Below are 22,549 nucleotides of genomic sequence, written 5' to 3'. Positions count from 1 at the left end.
ATGAGATTAATCTGGGTCTTTTGGGTAGGCTTGTTTGAATAGATGGTTTTTTAGTGCTTTTCTGAATGGTAGATGGTCATGGATTGCTTGGATAGGTCTAGGGAGAGCGTTCCATAGACGGCTGCCCAGGAAGGAGAAATTGGATCCATAATAAGTTTTGTACTTTATGAGTCTGCCGGTTGCCTACCCCTCGATTCTTGTACCTTATGTGGATAAACTGGGCCATTTAACTCCAAAATTATGCAGAGCTCCTTTAATTGGGCATGACTAGTTCCTGCTCAAAACAGGAGGATTAAGCTTTTTCATTATCACCAAAGGCTACCAATGCCAAACAGAGGAAAAAAAAGTATCGACCTGAAGACCTTTTTATTCAGAGATAATTATGACACATAGTTCCGGTGGAAGCCAATGGACCTAGATTACTTTCTGAGTATCTCCTGAGGCGGACGGGAGCCCAGTGCTATCATTCTGCTCTAATCTGTTCCTTTCACTTTCCTGCCAATGATGTATTTCCTTTCCCATTACTTTCTTTTATCTATTGTTGTTAGCTTTGCACACATTTTAATGAATTGAGTGGTATATTAAATGTTGATTACACTTAGAAACTTGAAATGCTCCAGTTTTCTCCTTATAAAAAGGGTTCAGCATTGGAAGAGGGAAAGAAGGCTGTGCTGGCAAATTTTGCAATTTACCAACAGCATTCAGGCGCTTAGGGGGGGAAGTTATCAAAGTGACCTTTTATCGCACCCTAATTTACTACAGAAGTCAGAAATCTACAGTAAAACAGTCCTGATAAATGAATAACACTACTTGCAAGCCACCTTGCAAACAGCATTATTTCAACAGCCCAGGAGCATCAAAGCCGCAACCCGGGCCTAAAGCAGCCAATGCCATTCTCCCCACCACACACACACACACACACACCCTCAAGGACATCACCTGACCCCCTCCATCAAGTCCCCCACTTCCTGATGACATCTCCCACCCCCAACAATTGATCAAGCTCTCCCCACCCATCCAAAGGGCCCCCTCCCACCATCCTCTTGGGCCTACAAGTCCAGCACCTGGTGGTCTAGTGGTCTTTGGGCAGGAATGATCCCCAGTTGCTCCTGCCCTGCCAGCACCTTCTCAAAAATGGTGCCTCTAGCAGTAGCCTCACACTATTACTGCTAAGGGTCATGTTTCCATATAAGAGGGTTGGGGATGTCATCAGGACGGTGGAGGAGAGGGACTGATTGGGAGTCAGGGGATGTCATGGGGGAGGGTGGGGGAGAACAGCACCTGTCCCTTTAGGCCTGGACTCGAAAGCAGTTGGGCTGCGGCTTTGAGGCCCCATGCTCCCAGCATGGTAAAATAACCCCAACTTTTGAATGGGTTATTGTAGCATCGTTTTAAGCCGAGGGCCTTCTCTTTGAACTGTCCCACCCTTCACAAAACAGGAAGTTGCATTGGAAGGGGCAGGACAGTTCACAGAGAAAGTCCCAGTGCAGGTCACAGGTAGCCTATGAGTGCCGCTGCCCAGGCAAAGACTGGAGGGAGATGATTTTAATGCACGGGTGTGTGTGTGGAGGGGGGATGAAGTCTGACAGGGGCTGCATATGCAACCCTTGTACCTGGAATAAATATGCCATTGCTTCAAGGGACCTCCCCTTTAAAAAAATTGCCAGCTAACCCTCCCCCCCCCCCCCCCCAAATATAGCTTACCCCATTGTAGTGAACTTCTGAAAGGAGGCTAGAAAGCTCGCTATTGGTGCCTGTCTAAGAACTACCATCTTGCAAAATGTTACCACCTCATTCCTAAATGGATGTCACACTGTACCTCTAGAGATCAGGCAGCACCATTTTGGAAACTGATGTTTTTGAGGCAGGAGTGAATAGAGATTGCCCTTATATCAGTATGGGGGCAAACTGAGGCCAACTGGCAGTTTTGTAAAGAAATAAGCTTAGTCAGATGGACCCTTATTATTATTTTGTTGTTGTTGCTGTTGTTTTTACATTAAGCCCGACTTGGGGCTGGAGGTCTAGTGGCTCATGAGGAAGCTAAAGGCTGAAAGAGGGTTGGCCTGTGAAATGGCCTATGCTACCCTGTTAAGTGCTGTCCACTGGGCACTGCAAGAGTACAATTTTTTTCCTATTGTACTTGCATTCCCACAGCCAGGATCATGCAAAATTCCCAGCAGTGGCAACTGAAGTAAAATTTCTCTTGAAAGCTTGCTACAGATTTCAAATGAGCCAGGAGCTCATTTGTATCCATAGTAAACCTTCATGCACAACTATTTCACGGGTTAGTGCACCAGCCTCTTTGCACGAAGAATGGCGTGAACAAACTAAGAGCCTGAAAAAGCAAATCTAGATGAAATGTTTAATGAAGCTCTTTCCTGCTACTGTCTTGTCAGTCATATGAAGCAACTGAAATACTAAAGTAAAACATTAGAGATAATGGCCATTATTTTAGAAACGTATTTATATATAAATAATGACATTTGCACATGTATGTTGCTGTGGTAAGGTGAACAAGGTTGGGCCCAGAGCCCATGTAAGACAGAACCACACAGCAGTTGCAGGTGAAAGAAAATACTGTTTATTATTATTACATTTGTACCCTGCGCTTTCCTACTCATGGCAGGCTCAATGCGGCTTACATATTGTATACAGGTACTTATTCGTACCTGGGGCAATGGAGGGTTAAGTGACTTGCCCAGAGTCACAAGGAGCTGCCTGTGCCTGAAGTGGGAATCAAAACTCAGTTCCTCAGGACCAAAGTCCACCACCCTAACCACTAGGCCACTCTTCCATTCATAGGTAGGGAAGAGAAAATAAACATAAAAATGTTTTTTAGATGTAGCAAGATTCTCCACTGGCCCACTCCTGCAGGGCCATTGTGTACATTACTGTTTCTCAGCACAGGCCTGGTTCCCCAGAGTTACCAATACAGTCTATAGCAGTTACTTGGGTCAAAATCAAAAGTTGCAAGGTTCCAAGTTGAACTTGGCCTACCTGACTGTAGCAGTTACAGTTCACACATAGGTGGTGGAAGCAAATGCAGCTTCCCTCTGGGCCTCCTTAATGTAACTGTTTCCTAGGCTTTTATACTTCCTGGACCATGCCTTTCTGGCTCCACCCTTCTCATGTCACTTCCCTCTCGGACAGGACTATGGGTTTTAAGGTGGTTCTGACAGTGTGAGGGAGTATCCTTAAAGGGATATGGCAGCATCCCATAGATTCCCTCACAGTTGAATACATGTACAAATATTGATTTTAGAAAGCCACTATTTACCTGTGGATATCCAGGCAATGTAGAGATTTCAAAGCATTATAATTTAGACATGGCTTGGGATGGACTAAAATCTATACCTGTATTCCCCATTTTACAAAAGCAGATAGATCAGCTTTTAAACTAAATTGGGGGGGGGGGGGGGAGCCGACAGTCGCTCAAGAGTGCATGGCTCAGTGTGGATACTATTGAAACAGGATCTTTAGAGAATTCCAATAGAGAGGTTTCAATAATGGTGAAAGAGAGCCAGGAGTGTGAGCAAATTAACCCCAACAACTTCAAAGCAGCCTGTAGGTGCAAGAAAAAAAAGACAATTTGAAGTGTCTATATACAAATGCTAGAAGCCTTAAAAATAAGATGGGAAAGTTGGAGTATGTATCACTAAATGAAGAGGTAGATATAATAGGCATCTCAGAGACCTGGTGGAAGGAGGACAATCAAGGGAACACAGTGTTAGGATAGAAATTATATCACAGTGATAGAGTAGATCAAATTGGATTGGGGTTGCACTATATGTTAAAGAGGGAATTGACTTAAACAAAATAAATCACCAGGACTGGATGGTATACACGCCAAGGTATTGAAAGAACTCAAACTTGAAATTGCTGATCTGCTGCTAGTGATCTGTAACCTGTCTTTAAAATCATCCGTAGTACCTGAAGATTGGAGGATGGCCAATATAACACTGATTTTTAAAAAGGGTTCCAGGGGTGATCCGAGAAATTACAGACTGGAAAGTCTGACTTCAGTGTCGGGCAAAAAAGTGGAAACTATTATAAAGAGTAAAACTAAGGAATACGTGGAGAGGTATAATCGAAAGGGACGTCCCAAGTTTTGATGAGGACGTCCTTGCAAAACATCCCGATGCAGGGGTGGGGAAACCCATATTATCGAAACAAGATGGACGTCCATCTTTCGTTTCGATAATACGGTCAGGGATGTCCAAATCTTGAAATTTTGGTCGTCCTTAGAGATGGTCGTCCCTAGACTTGGTCGTTTCTGATTTTCAGCGATAATGGAAACCAAGGACGTCCATCTCAGAAATGACCAAATGCAAGCCCTTTGGTTGTGGGAGGAGCCTGCATTTGTAGTATATTGGTTCCCCTGACATGCCAGGACACCAACCAGGCACCCTAGGGGGCACTGCAGTGGACTTCATAAATTGCTCCCAGGTACATAGCTCCCTTACCTTGTGTGCTGAGCCCCCCCAACCCCCCCCAAGGGCACCTAGATGTGGGTACAGTGGGTTTCTGGTGGGTTTTGGAGGGCTCGCTGTTTCCTCCACAAGCTTAACAGGTAGGGGGGGTATGGGCCTGGGTCCGCCTGCCTGAAGTGCACTGCATGCACTAAAACTGCTCCAGGGACCTGTATACTACTGTCACGGACCTGAGTATGACATCTAAGACTGGCAAAAAATATTTTGAAAGATATTTTTTGAGGGTGGGAGGGGGTTAGTGACCACTTGGGGAGTAATGGGAGGTCATCCCCGATTCCCTCCGGTGGTCATCTCGTCATTTCGGGCACCTTTTTGTGCCTTGGTCGTGAGAAAAACACGACCAGGTAAAGTCGTCCAAGTGCTCCAAAATGAAACCAGATTAAAAATACAGCCTCACTACTCAGCTGGTGGCATTTACAGGTGGCATTTACATGTGTAGGTTTGTAGGGGCAGCTACATGTGGTGTCACTTACATTTTGGAGTTGTACAACTGCCATTTATATATCTAATCACTGCCACCTCTACGTGGAAGGTACTAGGGGGTCCTTTTACTAAGGTGTGCTGAAAAATGGTCTGCGGTAGTGTAGACGTGTTTTGGGCATGCGCAGAATCATTGTTCAGCGCACCTGCAAAAAATGCCTTTTTAAAATTTTTCCTGAAAATGGGCGTGCGATAAAATAAAAATTGCCACACGTCCATTTTGGGTCTGAGACCTTACCACCAGCCATTGACCTAGGGGTAAAGTCTCACGCAGTAACCGGGCGGTAATGACCTACACGCGTCAAATGTCACTTGGCACGCGCCCAATACATGCATCCGAAAATAAATTTTTCGGACACGCATATCTGATGCGTGCCAAAAATGAATTTACCAGAAGAGCCATGCGGTAGCCAGGCGGTAACTCTATTTTGGCGCACGTTGGGTGAACATAGATGCCTATGCTGCTTAGTAAAAGGGCCCTCTAGGTTTGTGCCATTCATTTATTCAACATGTATATTGTAAAATGGTTGTTCCCACTACAGATGCTAGCAAACACACATGTACTTCTGCAGGTATTGTAGACAAGGCTTTATGGTGGCAGATCTTTTTTTCCTAAAACACCATCAGAACTGAGCATGGCCTAACGTGGTTGTCTCCTCAATTCTGATCTCTACAATATACTCTTAATGAGGAGAAAAGTAGTCATCCAATATCTCTGAAAATAAAACTTCACTGAAAACCAGTGTTACAGCCAATGATAGTAGATCACCATAGGCAACAAACTTAAGGGTCCTTTTACTAAAGGGTTGCCGAGCAGCAACCAGGAACTACCCAACCCAACGCGGGTGCTGGAGGTAATTCCACCCCCAGCGCGCAGCATTTCTGGTACTAGCAGAAATATTGGAAAAATATTTCCGCAGGGGGTTACCTTGCTGCCCAGTTACTGCTGGGTTAGCGCGGGGTCCCTTGCTGTCACCTCAGTGGTTGGCGATAAGTGCTGCCCCCAAAATGTCTGCGCAGGAAGTGCAAAGTTACCGCAGGGCCCCTTTTACCGCAGCTTAGTAACAGGGCCCCATAGTTTCCAGAAGATTCTGAGGCTTTTTTCCTTCTCACTTAATTTAACTTGATGTAAATAGGGAGATTGTACTTTAAGAATGTGATGTTGCTGTAGCACTGGTTTTCAGTGAAGTTTTATTTTTAATGATATTGGTCAATTCTGACCTCTATATTCAGCGTGGCTTCACATCTGTCTTGCAAATCTAGGAAGATTTTACATCCACGTGCTGTCACGTAGAAAGGCAGACTGGATTGTGCAGCCAGTTTCAGGTAAGCTTTGGAAAATGCACCGTAAGTTTGTGTTGACAGTGCTGCCTTGTTTTGTTAGAATATGAAGGATCGGGGTCAGAGGTGCACAGAAAACATTCAAAGTGTGGAGCCTGCAAATACGATGCCGAGTGTGATGAAGATGCAGAAGATATTGGGTGAGTGATGTCTTTCATCTCATTGCTTGTTTACAACTCTGGATGTTTGGGGAATGATATGACACTGCACGTTTTTAAGGAAGACCTCTATCATTTTACTGAAAACTAGATTGTGTACCAGTCTATCCTACTATATAAATGAGCTGTGACCGATGCGTCACTTCACAGGTCTCTCCCGAGCCACCCAGCAATTATCCTCTCACCCCCGCCCCCCTCTCCAGCCACCCAGCAATTCTCCTCGCTCCCCTGATTACCTCCGTCGAAGCAGCCGTGTCATTGAAAGCCCTGCCTGTCTCCAGCCTTCCCTTCGAGTTCGTTCCCTCAGAGTCCCGCCTTCTGATGTCATTTCCTCTTTCCGTGAGGGCAGGCAGGAGGGGGGCAGGGAAGAGAGGAGAATCGCTGGGTGGCTGGAGGGAGAGGCAGAGGAAAGAGGAGAATCACTGGGTAGCTGCAGGGGGGGTAGGGGAGAGAGGAGAATCACACACACTCTCTCTCTCTCTCTCACAGACACACTCGCACCCAGTCTCACTGTCTCTCTGTCACACGCACACACTCGCACATTCACTCTCTCTCTCACACACACAGTCACTTTCACACACACTCTCTCAAACATACACACTCCGAGGAAAACCTTGCTAGCACCCATTTCATTTTTGTCAGAAACGGGCCTTTTTTACTAGTTCTTATATAAATCAAGGAAAGGAAGGCACTGGAATGGTCTGTCATCATATTCAAACAGATAGCAAAGTGCTACAAAGATGAGGTATAGATGCCACTGGTTCTTTGGTTGCTATAAATAATTGTTAGGCTTTCTTTTCCTGTATTAAGAAAATTGGTTCAAATTCAGTTTTGGCATGAGAGGACTATAGGGTTACTTTGTTTTTTAACCCTGGTACGTTGATATAACTCAAAAATACTCTGATAATATTGAACTATTTTTACATCCAAATGAAAAGTTTTTTGTTTCTGTTTTTTTTTTTTTTGTGTGCTTAGGGTGACATTCTTAAAGTGTAATAAACTGTTAGGTGTTTTCAGTATCTGCAAGCTTTTGGCAGTATCTGGGTCATTGACCTGACAGTTGTAATTTAGTAATTACTGTTGATCTTACTACAAACCAATGGCCTGATATTTGTGACCGTCTCTGAGAAAATGTGACTGAAGTAGTGGATCCAAAGTGTTGATTTTTCATGTCACAGATCCAAAAGCAGACTGAGAATGTTACTTGTTTGAACTTCTGCAATTTTTTTTGTTATTTTTCGCTGTATTACAGATTGTTTGCTCTAACAGAATTCATCAAAGCCTCATTTTTTGTTTCTGGTGACTTCATTTGCTTTTTCCCAGAGATGATCGGTGTTTTCTGTAAATAATTCAAATAATTTATGTATATTTAGTACCACTATCTGGCTTACGTGCAGCGCTGAATGTACATTTAGAAGGGTGACCACTACCACCATCCAGACAATGGCGATATTGAGACTGCCATTTGGATAACCATATCCTTGCCATATAATTAAATGTATTGGTTGATATTGCTTGTTTGGGGCTATCTGCTAATTTTTAGCAGCACTTAGTGGCCCATGGATTAAGCGGCAGTAAGCCCAACACGGTATTCCGGAATTACCGCTGGCAGCCATGTTGGGCCAGCGGTAATTCTGGAATGGCAAGCAGTAAGCCCGTGTTGGGCTTACTGCTGCTTAATTCAACCCCCCAGCATGCGGCATTTCTGGCGCTAGCAGAAATATTCAAAAAATATTTCCACAGGGGGTTATGCCGCACGCTACCTGGTTACTGTTGGGTTAGCACGGGACCCTTACCGTCACCTCAGTGGGTGGTGGTAAGTGCTCCCCCTGCAAGGCCATAAGGTAAGAGCAATCTTACCGCATGGCCATGTCTTTTTTCAGCCTTTTTACCCACTGCGGTAAAAAGAGCCTCAGCACATGGCAAAAATGGCCCCCTCCGCTACCGCAGGGCCCTTTTTACTGCAGTTTAATAAAAGGACCCCTCAACCTGTTATTGCTGCTGAAAATTAGAGGTTAGCGCCTACGTAAACACTGTCTATTTTGGGGGCGTTGTGGGGGAGGAGTCAGCACTTGGCCAGTTACGTTCCGATATTCAGCACTTAACCGGCCAGGGTAACCGGATAAATGGGATCACATAAAACACAATCCTGTCTTTATGAGGTAACCCATAGATGCTTAGATCTGAATATCAGGCACAGGCAAGTCACTTAACCCTCCATTGCCCCATGTAAGCCGCATTGAGCCTGCCATGAGTGGGAAAGCACTGGGTACAAATGTAACAAAAATAAAATAAATATCTACTTAACCAGTTATGCATTAGCTGGCTCAGCATAAACCAGATATTCAGTGCTGAAGCCTGGACATAGCCCGACATTAAATATCTAGGAATAATGCCGGCAGTGATCAGCAAAACGCTCACCACCACTGGCAGAATATTGACCCCAGAATGCTCATGCTCCACTCTCGCTCTGTTCCACCACTCTTTGGATGGTGCCAGGGCAGTCTGTAATGATTTTCAGTGTCACTATCCATACAGTACCATTGAAAATCAACAATGGTGGCTACGGCAATTATCTAGGTCTGCCATTATCTGGATAACTGCCTTTGAATATTGGGGTCTAAGTTTGAAAAACTTCATTATTGGTCATCGCTGCTTTAAAAATGCAGAGACATTTTTCTTCAGACTGTCATATCTGCTTGTAAAAAATCTAAGCATCGTGAATAAATAATCTTGGATTTGACAAAATAAATAAATACATACCCCCCTAAAAAAAGGAATGAGGGTCCCTTTTACTAAGCTGCATAAGTGCCTATGCACGCCCAACGTGCGTTAATTTGGAGTTACCGCCCAGTTGCTAGATGGCCCTTTTGGTAATTTAATTTTTGACGCGCGTCCGCTACACTTGCCGGATAATAATTTTTATTTTCTGGTGTGCGGCAGAAACTGGACGGTAATCGTCATTCTACACACGTAGACGATTACTGCACGGTTAACGTGTGAAACCTTACTGTTAAGTCAATGGCTGGCAGTAAGGTCTCAGACCCAAAAGTTTTATTTTGCTGCACGTCCATTTTCAGCAAAAACTTTAATAAGGCCTTTTTGCAGGCACGCTGAAAAATGGATCTGCGTGCGCCCAAAACATGCGCCTACACTAGCGCAGCCCATTTTCGGCACACCTTACTAAAAGGGCCCCTGAGGAACTTGCTAATGATAATCAGTGAGCGTATTAATGTGAAACCTCCCAAAAAGGAGGGGCTTCGGAAAACAGAAGTCTGTGGCCTCACTGATGTATCAATTTGTAGACTGATACATCAGTGAGGAACTCGGGTAAAGGTGACAGCACGGAGCAGAAAGTGCAGATTGCTGGGTTCACTCTAAGGAAAGGATCACTAATAATTATCATTTGCACACCTTAAGACTATTTATCTGCTAAAGTTGGTAGATAAGAGCATCTATAATAAAGTATACATGTTAAAACAGAGGTGACGGAAATATGTTAGGAGGTCAGTTCCTCACCACAAGAAACCAAGGAGGAGATTTTCGGAACCCTGGGAGCTTATGGGAGATTGATTTAAGCTAAGGTAGAGATTCTGAACAGGATTTCTGGGGTAATATTGAACCTGTGGTGGTCAGTATTTTTTTTTTAGACAGTATATACAGAATGAGGCAAAAAAAAAAAAAGTAACCCCCTAGAAATTTTTGCCATTTTCTCAGCAACCACTTTGAATTTCAACAAGAAATTGTATGTCCTTATTTAGTCATCATGCTTACATATTACTATTAGACAACATTTAATTACCTTAAGTTATGTTGATGATACTGACGTTTTAGAGTTACTACCTAGGAAATTTTGCACTTTAAAATTGTTTGAGCTAAACCACAGTAAAATAACATCATTCAAACTATACAATTAACAATGTGCCAGAATTTTACATGCATGCTGACAATTTGTCTTCACAGTGCTGAGCTTCAAGTTCTTGAGATGATACGCAGCCACTATCGCCTTTGTTCCAAAACCCTGTTCATGCAATGTCTGGATTCTTATTTTGTATGCTGCCGGCACTTTGTCCATGATTGCCGTTCTGATCCAAAATACTTTTAAGGAAATTATCTGTAAATTATCATATTGTCAAAAACAAATTATTCAAATTCAAATTATTGTTTACAAAAATCTACGTCACTGTGACATCACTAAGAGTAAGCTGGCACCCTGTATTTTTGTTTTTTTTTTCCAAATAATGGTAGTTTTACCGTGTTTCCCCGAAAATAAGACCTACTCCTAAAATAAGGCCTACCGGAGTTTTGCTACAAATTTGTATTATAAGGCCTCCCCCGAAAGTAAGACCTACCTGAAGCAGTGCCGCCGAGAGCCGGACAAAGGCTGCTGCTGCCGCCGCCGCCCCCGAGGTCGCCACCCGCCCTCCATCGCTCCCGGAACTACCAGTACCTGAAACGCCTCCTTTCACCTTCCTTCGCAAGTTCGGAGCAAGCAGCGGCAGGGCAGGCCACTCCTTTCTTCCGTGTTCCGCCCTCGCCTGACGTAACGTAACGTCAGGTGAAGGCGAGGCACAGAAGGAAGGAGAGGTCTGCCCTGCTGCTGCTTGCTCCGAACTTGCGAAGGAAGGTGAAAGGAGGCATTTCAGGTTGGGAGCGACGGAGGGCGGGTGGAGGGGGGGCCCGGCGACCTCGGTTGGGGGGGCGAACTTGGGTGGGGGTGGCGACCTCGATGTTTCCCCGAAAAAAAATAAGACCTCCCCTGAAAATAAGACCTAGCGGGTCTTGGGGAGGGAAAATTAATATAAGACAGTGTCTTATATTCGGGGAAACACGGTACAGTGCAAACATTTTTGAACATGAGAAACTCGCTGTGTGATCATGCTAAAAAAAAAGTTTAATTTTTCTGTGTTTAAAGAAAATCTCATTCCACTCAGCACATAAACATAGATAGTAACAACAAATAAAGCTGTAAAATTTCACGTGAAATTCCAAGCGGTTTCTGAGAAAACAGAAAAAACAACTACAGGGTTTTTTTTTTTTTGCCTCATCTTGTAAAACAGAACATCCAAACCAAAAGAATATAAGACTCAGTTAAGCAATTCCATTAAGGCATTCAGGGGCCTTTTAAAGAGCGGTAGAGCTCAGACAGTAAATAGCTGCATGCTACTTTTCATTTTACTGCAAGGCCATGTACTGCCACCATTAAAAAAAGGCTTTTTTCCCAGCCAAAGTAAAAAAAAAAAAGGCTCAGCGCACGTCAAAAACACGCGTCCACACCATCACAGACCACTTTTTACCGCAGCTTAGTAAAAGGGCCCCCTCAATCAGACAATAAACTGTAACATCAGAATTTTATATATAAACTCCCAAAGTTCCCCCCTCCACCTACCAACCCCCCCCACCTCTTAAACCTCTAAATTATTTAACAAGGCAGTGCAAACTCTTATTGTCAATGTGCCTAAAAAGGGTGCCCAACTTTTTTTGCCTTTTTCACAGACATCCTCTCCATTTTAAGTAATTTATGCATTTGGTTCCATAACATCGGTGTCAGAGGTTGATCTTCTGTCCATTGTAACAAAATATAATGTTTCGCCATTAAACAGGATTGCGAATGAACAATGTGGGCTCCTTCGTTCCCTCATGCAGCTCATCCATTCAATCCAAGTGACTCCTTGGTACTCAGAGATAAAACAACACCCAACATATCATTTAAATGTGCCCATACCTGGGTCCAAAATTCCTGGATCCTTATACACAATGTATCCATGTACCCTCTAAGTCCCCACATTTCTTACAAGCCTCATCAATAGATAGCCCTACCTGTAGGTAGGGGTTCTGCTGGGATGAATGTACATATCCAAAGTCACGTGGAGACATATTTTCAAAGCATTTAGACTAAGTGCTTTCAAAATGAGCCCCAAAGTCGTATCCAGTCAGAAATTGGTTGACTGACAGGCAACATGGGTGGTGGTACATAGAATTTGCTTGGAAGAAAAAAGGTTGAATAGTGCCTCATGGATCTTTTCTGGGGCCAATTCTGTTCAATAGTTTTGTGAGTGATTATTGCTGAAGGGTGAGATGAGAAAGTATTAATTTTTTTGAATGACATGAAGATTACAGTTACAGTTTATTAGATTTATTATACCGCAATACATAATAAAATATCAACGCAGTTTACAATTTAAAAAATTAAAATATATAAAAACAACAGAAATAGAACTATAATATTAACAGGAAAGTTAAAAAGAGGCAAAGCAAAACATACCATCTACAGACCTCCCCCACAGAACCTCCAGGAAATGCCAAAGTAAAAAAATAAGCTTTTAATAAAGGTCGAAATCGAGATCGGGATCCTTCCCCCCTCAAAGCTACCAGTAGGTTATTCTAGAGTTCTGGGCTGATAGGAAAAAATGCTCGTCCCCTAGTCCTACTGAGGCAAGCTTCTTTCACACCTGGAACCTTCAAAAACAGTGTATCCTTAGAATGCAAATTCCGCTTGGGATTATAAACTCTAACTGATGACACAAGTGTAGCAGGAAGTCATTCATAATATACCTTATGTACCAAAAGTAAAATCTTAAATTTAATCCAAAACTCAACCGGCAACCAATGATGGTAAATATAAAGCAGAGTAACGTGATCCATCTTCCCCAAATTCCCCAACAGCCTAATTGCTATATTCTGCATGATCTGCAGTTTCTTTAAACTGCTATGAGGAAGACCAATCAAAACTGGCATAATCCAGCTGGGACATAAACAATGAATGCATTAAAAGCACAAAATATTTTTCATCGACATACTCTCGAATTGCCCGCAACGTACGCAGGATCATAAAACCACATTTAACCATTATATTCACTTGTACTGAAAAATCCAAACGACAGTCAAGCTAAATGCCAAGGTATTTAAATTATTCCACAATCAACACATCTGCTCCTAGCAATTGCACAGTAGTCCCTGGTTGATCTCGCACACCCGTAACCAGTGCTTTTTTTGTAGGAAAAAAGGTACCGGTACTCATTATGGGTAACCTTAGCGGCGGGGTCACTGTCTATGGCTCTGCCCTTACAGTAGCCACACCCATTTTACCAGCCATGGCACATATAAACAGACATGCAGACCAGAGATAGCCTCTCTTCAAATTCTTAAAAAATCAACCTGAAATCCTAAGAAGCTAGACTCTGCATGCAGCACAATACCAGGAAAACAAAAAGAAACATGATTCCTCCTATACAGTGCAAAATAAAACAGCAGATGTAAATTCTCAAATTGGACATATTCCAAACACTAAAATGAAAATAAAAAGATTTTTTTTTCTACGTTTGTTGTCTGGTGACTTTGTTTTTCTGATCATGTTGGTCCCAGTCTACGATTCTGCTGCTCTCTCTCTCTCTCTCTCTCTCTCTCTGTTCTCTTAACTCTGTTTCCAGAGCTTCGTATCCATTCATTTCTTTACTTTCCTCCTTTCTTCTTCATTTCTTGACCTACATCCATAAGTAAAAGCTGGGTCCTCCGTGGACTTGATTGGAGGAGGTATTCAGTTGATCCAGCTATTGGCTATTTTCTCTCATCAATGTGCAGTTTTTCTCCTCTCTTCCCTTTCCCTCATCTCTATCCATGCACATCTTCTTCTTTTCTCTTTCCTCCCCTCCATCCATGTCCAGCAGTTCCCTGCTCTCCCCTACCCTCCCCTCCATCCATGTCTAGCGATTCTCCTTTCTCCTCTCCATCCATCCAAATACAGCAATTCTCCTCTCTCCTCTGCCCTCCCTTCCATCCATGTCCAGAAATTCACCTCTCTCCCCTGCTCTCCTCTCCATCCATGCCCCGTAATTCTCCTCTCTCCACTGCCCTCTCTTCTATGCATGTCCAGAAATTCTCCTCTCTCCCCTGCTCTCCTCTCCATCCATGTCTAATAATTCTCCTCTCTCCCCTGCCCTTCCCTCCATCCATCCATCCATGTCCAGCATTTCTCCTCTCTCCCCATCCCTCCCCTCCATCCATCCATGTCCAGCAATTCTCCTCTCTCTCCCCTGCCCTTCCGTCTATCCATCCATCTCCTTTCTCCACTGCCCTCCTCTCCATGCATCAAAGTCTAGCAACTGTCCTCTCCCCTGCCCTCACCTCCATCCATCCATGTCCAACAATTGTCCTCGCTCCTCTTGTCTTCATCCATATCTAGCAATTTCATGATATCAGATAAACTTCGTATTGTATAGAGATTAAGTAAGGGAAGAGAGAAGGAAGGTGTTAGGCAGGATAGTATGGAAGGTGGACTTTAATAATTGGAAGGTAGTTTGTGAGGATTCATTGTGTCCTCAGAACCAGGTTGAGACCTTCTGGCCTAGAGGGAACAATGGCCCTGAGTCCACATTCTGAGAATGGAGAGACCAACCATACTACCAATAAATTAAAGTCAAATTCTGACAGAACCACTGCCATATAGAGGACTAGAAAACATAAACCATCGGTTGTTCTTCTACAAATTTCAGAGGTTCTTTTTAAACCAGCAGGTAGGATTACAGATTTAAGAAAAGCCAGCCTCCCTCCCCCCCCCCCCCCCCCCCCCCCCGTCACCTGTGTTTGGTACAGGTACCTCAATTCCACAGGCCATTGGGATATAGGAGAAGCCAGCTGTGGCACCACAGCCATCCCAGCAGAACAGTAGTGCACCCTAGAGGGCACTGAAGTGGACTTTCACATAAAAGATCCCAGGCACACATCTCCCCATTACCCCGCTGAGCAACCCATCACCTGATATTCAGCAGTACTTAACCAGTTAATGACAATGAATATTGTACTAGCCAGTCATCTCCTAACCCATTAGATTAGGGACGCAACAGGAGCGGAGAACCTACTTAGCTGGTTAGCAGCGATTTTCAGTCCACTAATCAGCTAAGTAACCGCATAAAGTTAGAACAAAACAACAGAGGCAACAGATCTGCAGTCTAGGCATAGTAACACAAAACAATTGACCTTACAGAAGGCAATAAAAGTAGGAGTAGAAAGACAGACAGACACAGATTCACTGTGTGCTGATACATAATGGGTTATGCTGCAACTCTATTGAAAGAAACTGCTGTGCTATAAGTATTAAATCCAATCTGTCTTTGGCTGTCTATCTGGTTTTAGCTGCAAAGAAAGATTTTTATACACCCTTTCAGCTGCTGACATTTTGAAAGGTTTCATATTTAATTTTTAGGTTGTTTGGATTTGGATTTTAACTATTAGGGGAAAGTGGGTTAAATTCCCCTATAGGTATGTGCCTCCTTTCAGTGTTTCACTTTTGATTCTTTTAAGATTCATATTTATTAACACAGATTCTTGCCACTATTATGGTTGGAATTAATATAGAGGTCCTTTTACTAAGGTGTGCCGAAAAATGGCCTACGCTGGTATGGGTGCATGTTTTGGACACGTGCAGATCCATTTTTCAGTGCACCTGTAAAAATGCCTTTTTTTTATTTTGGCCGAAAATGGACGTGCAGCAAAATAAAAATTGGCACGTCTATTTTGGGTCTGAGATCTTACCGCCACCTTTTGATATAGTGGTAAGGTCTCATGCATTAACCAGTCTGTATGCGTAGAATGCCTTTTACTTCCTGGTTAGCACTACGTGGAGGAAAATAAAAATTATTTTCTGGCACACGTAGTGGATGCGTGTAAAAAATGAAATTACCTCCTGTGCCATGCGATAGCTGGGCTGTAATTCCAAATTGACTCACATTGTGCATGCGTAGGTGCCTATCCTGCTTATTTTCGAAAGAGAAGGCCGGCCATCTTCCAAGTCCGGCGAAATCGGCATAATCGAAAACCAATTTTTGCCGGCCTCAACTACAGTCCAACGCAGAGCCAGCCAAACTTCAAAGGGGCGTGTCGGCAGGGTACAGAAGGCGGGATGGGGGCGTGCTTAAGAGATGGCCAGCTTCGCCCGATAATGGAAAAAAGAAAGCTGGCCCTGACGAGCATTTGGCCGACTTTACTTGGTCCCTTTTTGTTCACGACCAAGCCTCAAAAAGGTGCCCCAACTGACCAGATGACCACCGGAGGGAATGGGGGATCACCTCTCCTTACTCCCCCAGTGGTCACCAACCCCCTCCCATCCAAAAAAAATAAAATAAAAAACATTTTTTTGCCAGCTTCTATGCCAGCCTGAAATGTCATACCCAGCTCCATGACAGCAGTATGCAGGGCCCTGGAGCAGTTTTTAGTGGGTGCAGTGCACTTCAGGCAGGTGGACCCAGGCCCATCCCCCCCCTCCCACCTGTTACCCTTGTGGTGGTAAATGGGAGCCCTCCAAACCCTCCCCAAAACCCACTGTACCCACATGTAGGTGCCCCCCTTCATCCCTAAGGGCTATGGTAGTGGTGTACAGTTGTGGGGAGTGGGTTTTGGGGGGGGATTTGGGGGGCTCAGCACACAAGGTAAGGGAGGTATGCACCTGGGAGCTATTTTTAAAGTCCACTGCTGTGCCCCCTAGGGTGATCGGTTGGTGTTCTGGCATGTCAGGGGGACCAGTGCACAAATGCTGGCCCCTCCCAAGACCAAATGCCTTGGATTTGGCCGGGTTTGAGATGGCCGGCATCAGTTTTCATTATCGGCGAAAACTGATGCCGGCAATCTCAAATCTGGCCATCTCTGACATTTGGCCGGCCCCAACCGTATGATTGAAACAAAAGATGGCCGGCCATCTTGTTTCGATAATACGGTTCATAAGTACATAAGCATAAGCACTGCCACGCTGGGAAAAGACCAAAGGTCCATCAAGCCCAGCACTCTGTCTCCGACAGCGGCCGGTCCAGGCCCCAAGAACCTTGCAAAACCCTAAAATTTAATAACGATCAATGGACTTTTCCTTCAGGAATCTGTCCAGACCCCCTTTAAACTCAGCAAGGCCAGCTGCCGTCACTACCTTCTCCGGCAATGAGTTCCAGAGTCTAACCACGCGCTGAGTAAAGAAAAACTTTCTCCAATTTGTTTTAAACCTACCACATTCTAATTTCATCTTGTGTCCCCTGGTTCTATTATTGTTAGAAAGCGTAAACAGATGCTTCACATCTGTCCGCTCTACCCCACTCATTATTTTGTAGACCTCTATCATATCACCCCTCAGCTGCCTCATAAGGTAGTTTGTCCCATCCCTTTTATCATTTTCGTCGCCCTTCTCTGCACCTTCTCCAATTCGGGACCACTCTTTGCGGCGCCAGCCATATAGATGGCCAGCACCGTTCGATTATGTCCCTCCACGTGTGCAGAAACTGATATGATTGTATAAGTTTTGGAAGGTTTTTTAAAATTATATCTACGTCTATTTTAAAAGCACGATTTAAAAAAAAATTTGTTGGTATGGTTTGTTTTAAGTTATGGCTGTAAGGTCAATATACATGTTTTATATGATTTTTATTCTAAGTTTGAATGTTGAATTTTATGATGTACATAATTTTAATAAGTCTGTTTGTTTGAATATTAGTTCCTACCCCTGATGCAGCCTGTGGGTGAAACGTGGCTACGTTGGGTACTGTTTATAGTAAAGCTGCACATCTTTCCAGACTGCTGGTCTTCTTGTCTTCTGGTACTTCCACCCGCATAAAGTTAGGACAGCAAAATGATTGTCCTAATTTATGTACGGAAGTTAACCAGGTGCTGGTCTGAATATTGGCCGGTGCCCAGTTAATTTCCAGATGACTGTTGAGACCCGATATTTAATGCCAGGAGTGTGCATGCTCCGGTATTGAGTATCCAAGGTCAGTTCAGTCCGCAACTGTGAGCGGCTCTGACGCTGCATACTGTCACTGGCTGAATATCGGACCCTATCATTTTTAAACTTCAAGAGAATTGCTGTTTTCTAGAATATTGCATAGTTGAATTATGCTAAAAATGACATCTTACTTGTTACAAAGTCTCTGGTGATCTACACCCATACACTTTGTACAGATTTTCAAAAGGAACATCCATGCATACATTTCTTTCAAAATTGCCTGTTAGTACAACTGTCTATTAGATTTTGCTTCTGCTCTTTGCTGGCAAAATTTGGCTGGGAAACAGCAAACAATATATATGTACTATTTCCTAAGCCCACCTAAAACACGATCCAGGGAGCATCTCCCTTTCACTTGGCTTAAAGTTGAAATGTCATAGAACCCTGCAGATACTTTTAACAGGTTTAAGAATGGGCATTTTTTTGTAAATAGTTCCTTCACTTGAGTAAATTAGTATTTATCTGGATAGAAGGCTTTTCAAAATTGTCTTCCCCGTCATCTGCACCTTTTTCTTATTTTTTAAGAAATATACGTCAAGTACCAGAACCTTTATGCTTTGCAAGCTTTATCTTTTGAATACTGTACAAATATACAGCCAAATCATCAACAAGGGGATTATGGAAGCTCATAAAAATGGAAGCATGCTTGAAGCTTCAGCTCAGGTACTAAGGTTCTAGCGCTCCCTGCACAAAATGCCTCCTGCTTTTCATTTTGGCTTGACTGAATGGGAGAAATAGCAGAGCCTTGAGCAGATGGTCGTCACAAACTGCACACCACAATTGAGAATTAATGTACCAAAGTATGCAAATTGGTACACAGTGTAACATCCCTTTCTATATATGCCAAGAGAAAGTAGGCATGGAGGGCACTTTAAAAATCTAATACATATTTTATAGTTAACTTTGTTTGCATTTCATGACTAACAAATAATTAGGAAAGACATTGTAGGATATCCTTGACAGGCCCTATGAATAAACGAAACCCTGAAGGACACGCTTAATCACAAAACTTTGTCATTTAAGTTCGCTTTATTCACTCCCAGCAGTAGATCTGCTCATTCCATAAAGCTAGATCATAAGAAGGAGCAGGGCAGGCTGAGAGGGTAGAACATCAAACCCAACCATGAAAAGGTAGAGAAGGAATCTCACAGAATATCTCATTTACCACCCCACTCCCCTTGACAAAGCCATGCTAACGGCTGCTGCGCAGCAATGCCGACACAGCCCATTCACTTTGCATGGGCTGTGTCGGCATTAACTGCACCGGCAGCCACTAGTGCGGCCTTGTAAAAGGAGGGGTTAGTAAGGGTGTTATGTAATTTTCCTTTCCTTTTTCTTTAGTTTGGTTCATGTTATTTTCTATTTTATTTTTATTCCATTTTGTTTTCTTTTTTATATGTGCTATTTGTAAATAATGAACAGAAAGGTGCTCTTTTACTAAAGAGTGTTAAGCCTTAGTGCACGTTTAGCATGTGAGAAAAAGCTTAGGGCAAAATGTGTTGAAATATTTTGTGGCATTTTGTCTGTTAGTGCAAGCTGAACCATTGTTGGGCAGACTGGATGGACCATACAGGTCTTTATCTGCTGTCATTTACTATGTTATGTTACATTAGCTATTTTATTTTTATATTTTTTGGAGGGGGCATGTCACGGGCAGAGAATGAGCATGGAAGCATTTACTAACAGGTTATCACAGGGTTGACGAAGGAGCCCTTAGCACGTCCTTAATAGAAGGCATTAAGGGCTCCTGCATTTAATTTTTTGCAGGTACCGCACACTAATGGAAACATTAGTGCATGACCTGCAAAAGAAAAAGGAAAAGCCTAGAAAATATGTTGCAGTAAATCTGGGCTTAGTGCACTGGAAAGTATCACATTAGAACCAAGCCCAGATTTTAAAGCCCTGTCCTTGTCATCAACATCATATGAATCCAGAAACCAATGGATTATATCCCTCAACCAGCAGGTGGAGACAGAGCGTACAACCAAACTCTGTCTTATAGGACAGCGAGGCTTCTGGTCAGTTAGGGCCCTGTTTACAAGGCATTATAGCGTTTTTAGTGCACTAAAAATTACAGCATGCTAACTGTGTAGACGCTTATTGTGGGCATCTACACAGTTAGCGCATGCTGATTTTTAGCGTGAGCTAAAAACGCTAGCATGCCTTTATAAACAGGGCCCTTGGTATCTCTCTATCTCCAGCAGACTGTGTGGACGGTCTCTCATCAGCTTCTGGTTTCTTCAGTGTTTGGCTCCTGTTTTAAGATTTGAATTCAGTTGAGCCCGGAGGTGTAAGGCTGCTGCTGGTGTATTGTGGAGTACACCTGGTGGTGCCAGGTCCTCCACTCCCTCCTCCTGCTGCTGCCTTCTTCTGCCTTCTCCTTCCATACAGGACTCATTTTTAAAAAATGGAGTGCAAGAACAGGCAATAGAGAAATTTTGGGGCTCATTTTCAAAGCACTTAGACTTACAAAGTTCAGTTCTTTGAAACTATGCTTCCAAATCTCTCATTTTCACAGTAATTTAGCTGTGAGTGACTGTTCTATGGCTGGGGTTGAGTGTGCATCAAAAATCCTCAGAGCCTGCGGTGGCGAGTACAGCTTTATATTCTTAACTACTGTCAGATCCCAGCTTGCCGCGGCTTGTTTCTCCCTGCTTTCCGTTCACAAACTGGATTTTTGGGTGGTGGTTTTTAGTGGCAGTAAGTTTGTCTCCTTGTTAGAGCTCACAGTTTGTGCCTCAAACAGCCTTACTTGCTGGGGATAATGGCGGGCGCATCAAGCTCCTGTGCAGATCTGACGGTAGGCTCTGCCCTCGAGCAATCTTCGGTGGCCATTTTGAAGCACTGTGGTTCCCCTCCTTCCACAGCCTCAGCCTGCTTCTATTCCTGCTGGATCTTTTTCTGCTGATCTTTTCTCTCAGGTACCTTTTTCCCAAGAGTCCGTCTTCCTTATTCACCAAAGCTTTTCTAATGAAACAGGATCTTCCTATCTCAGGGGGACAGCAGTCTGACCATGTTGGCTTTCCCTGCTTGAACCCAAGAAAAGGAAGGTGGATTCTGGTCTGGGTTTGAACTCTGTTTCAGAAGGGGGACTATCTGCAGTCTCTGTGCCCTCTTCCTTGCCAGAGATACTGGAGGACAGGGAGATTCCTCTGGATGAGACTGATGACCCTACAGCTATTCACATGTTTGAAAGGGAAGAACTGTCTTCCTTTATAACAAAGGCTCTGGAAGTTTTGAATATTTCTTCTGCATCTCAGACTCCTTCTTCTTCTAATCTTATGATGACCAATACTAAGCATCCACCTAGGTCCTTTCCAGTTCATGAGGCAATGCAGGAGCTGATAACAGCGCAGTGGTTGATGCCAGATGCTAGCCTCAGTGTGGCTAGTGCTATGGTATGTTTTTATCCTATTTCCCAGGAGGAACTATTGAAGCTAAAACTGCCTAAGGTGGATGGATCCCTTAGTGGTAGATATGACTGAAAAAATCAACTCATCCTGCAGAGGGTGGTATAGGATAGGAAATTTGAATCTTCATTGAAGCTGTCCTTTGAAGTTGCTGCATTATTTCTGCAGGCCTCTATTTGTAATTCCTATGCTTCTAGGGTGTGTTTATCATGGGTAAAGCGAGCTGCTGATACCCTTTCTGACTACTACTGTTTATCATTTCTATAGTGCTACAAGGCATACTAGGAATCTCAAAAACAGGGATGGCTTATTTGGCAGATTCCTTGTATGATCTTATTAGAGCATCAGTGAAGCAAATATCCTTGTCTGTGACAGCCAAACTGTTGCTCTGGCTTTGTCATTGGTCTGTGGATACTGCCTCCAAGCAGTGCCTAACGAAACGTCTAAGTTCTCTTCGGGGAAGATTTGGAGAAACTGGTCAAAGACTTAAGATACTCAAATATGCAGTATCTGCCTGAGGATAAGCCTAGATCTTCTTTTAGATCTCCCAAGCTTGGCTTCACCTTATGGAGGCCAAGAGATACAAACCTGGACGTACTCAGTCATTTCAGAGGTCCAAATTTCAGTCCAAACAGTCCTTTTGTGGGGACAGAAGGTACTCCCAGCAGCCTTACAGGTCAGGTCCTTCCTCCCATAATCCACAACGATGGGGTGCTGGTCCACTCTTCACTCCAAGTGATTGAGTGGCATCTATCCAACTTGCACGAAGAATGGGCCAAAATCACATTGGATCATGGGTCTTGGACATTATCAGAGATGGTTACAGATTAGATTTCTTCGCTCAACCCGAATTTGTTTTTCTTGGAAACCCTGTGAAAAGCTTTACATAAGTGAAGGGCAATTCTTGCCATT

The 22,549-nt window shown here is 43.6% G+C and overlaps 1 protein-coding gene across 1 annotated transcript in view; it reads left to right on the top strand.

Moving 5' to 3' along the window:
• Window positions 1–22,549, top strand: part of TMEFF1 (transmembrane protein with EGF like and two follistatin like domains 1) — a 451,913-nt gene that overhangs the window by 325,717 nt on the left and 103,647 nt on the right. The window contains exon 5 of the mRNA XM_030204848.1: window positions 6,355–6,451. Coding sequence (XP_030060708.1) covers window positions 6,355–6,451 — 97 coding nt within the window. The remainder of the gene's footprint in view (window positions 1–6,354; window positions 6,452–22,549) is intronic.

This window comes from Microcaecilia unicolor, chromosome 1, assembly GCF_901765095.1.
Source record: "Microcaecilia unicolor chromosome 1, aMicUni1.1, whole genome shotgun sequence".
Lineage (NCBI taxonomy): Eukaryota > Metazoa > Chordata > Amphibia > Gymnophiona > Siphonopidae > Microcaecilia > Microcaecilia unicolor.
The sequence above is the reverse complement of the archived record's forward strand: the minus strand, read 5'-3'. Positions and strand labels throughout refer to the sequence as shown.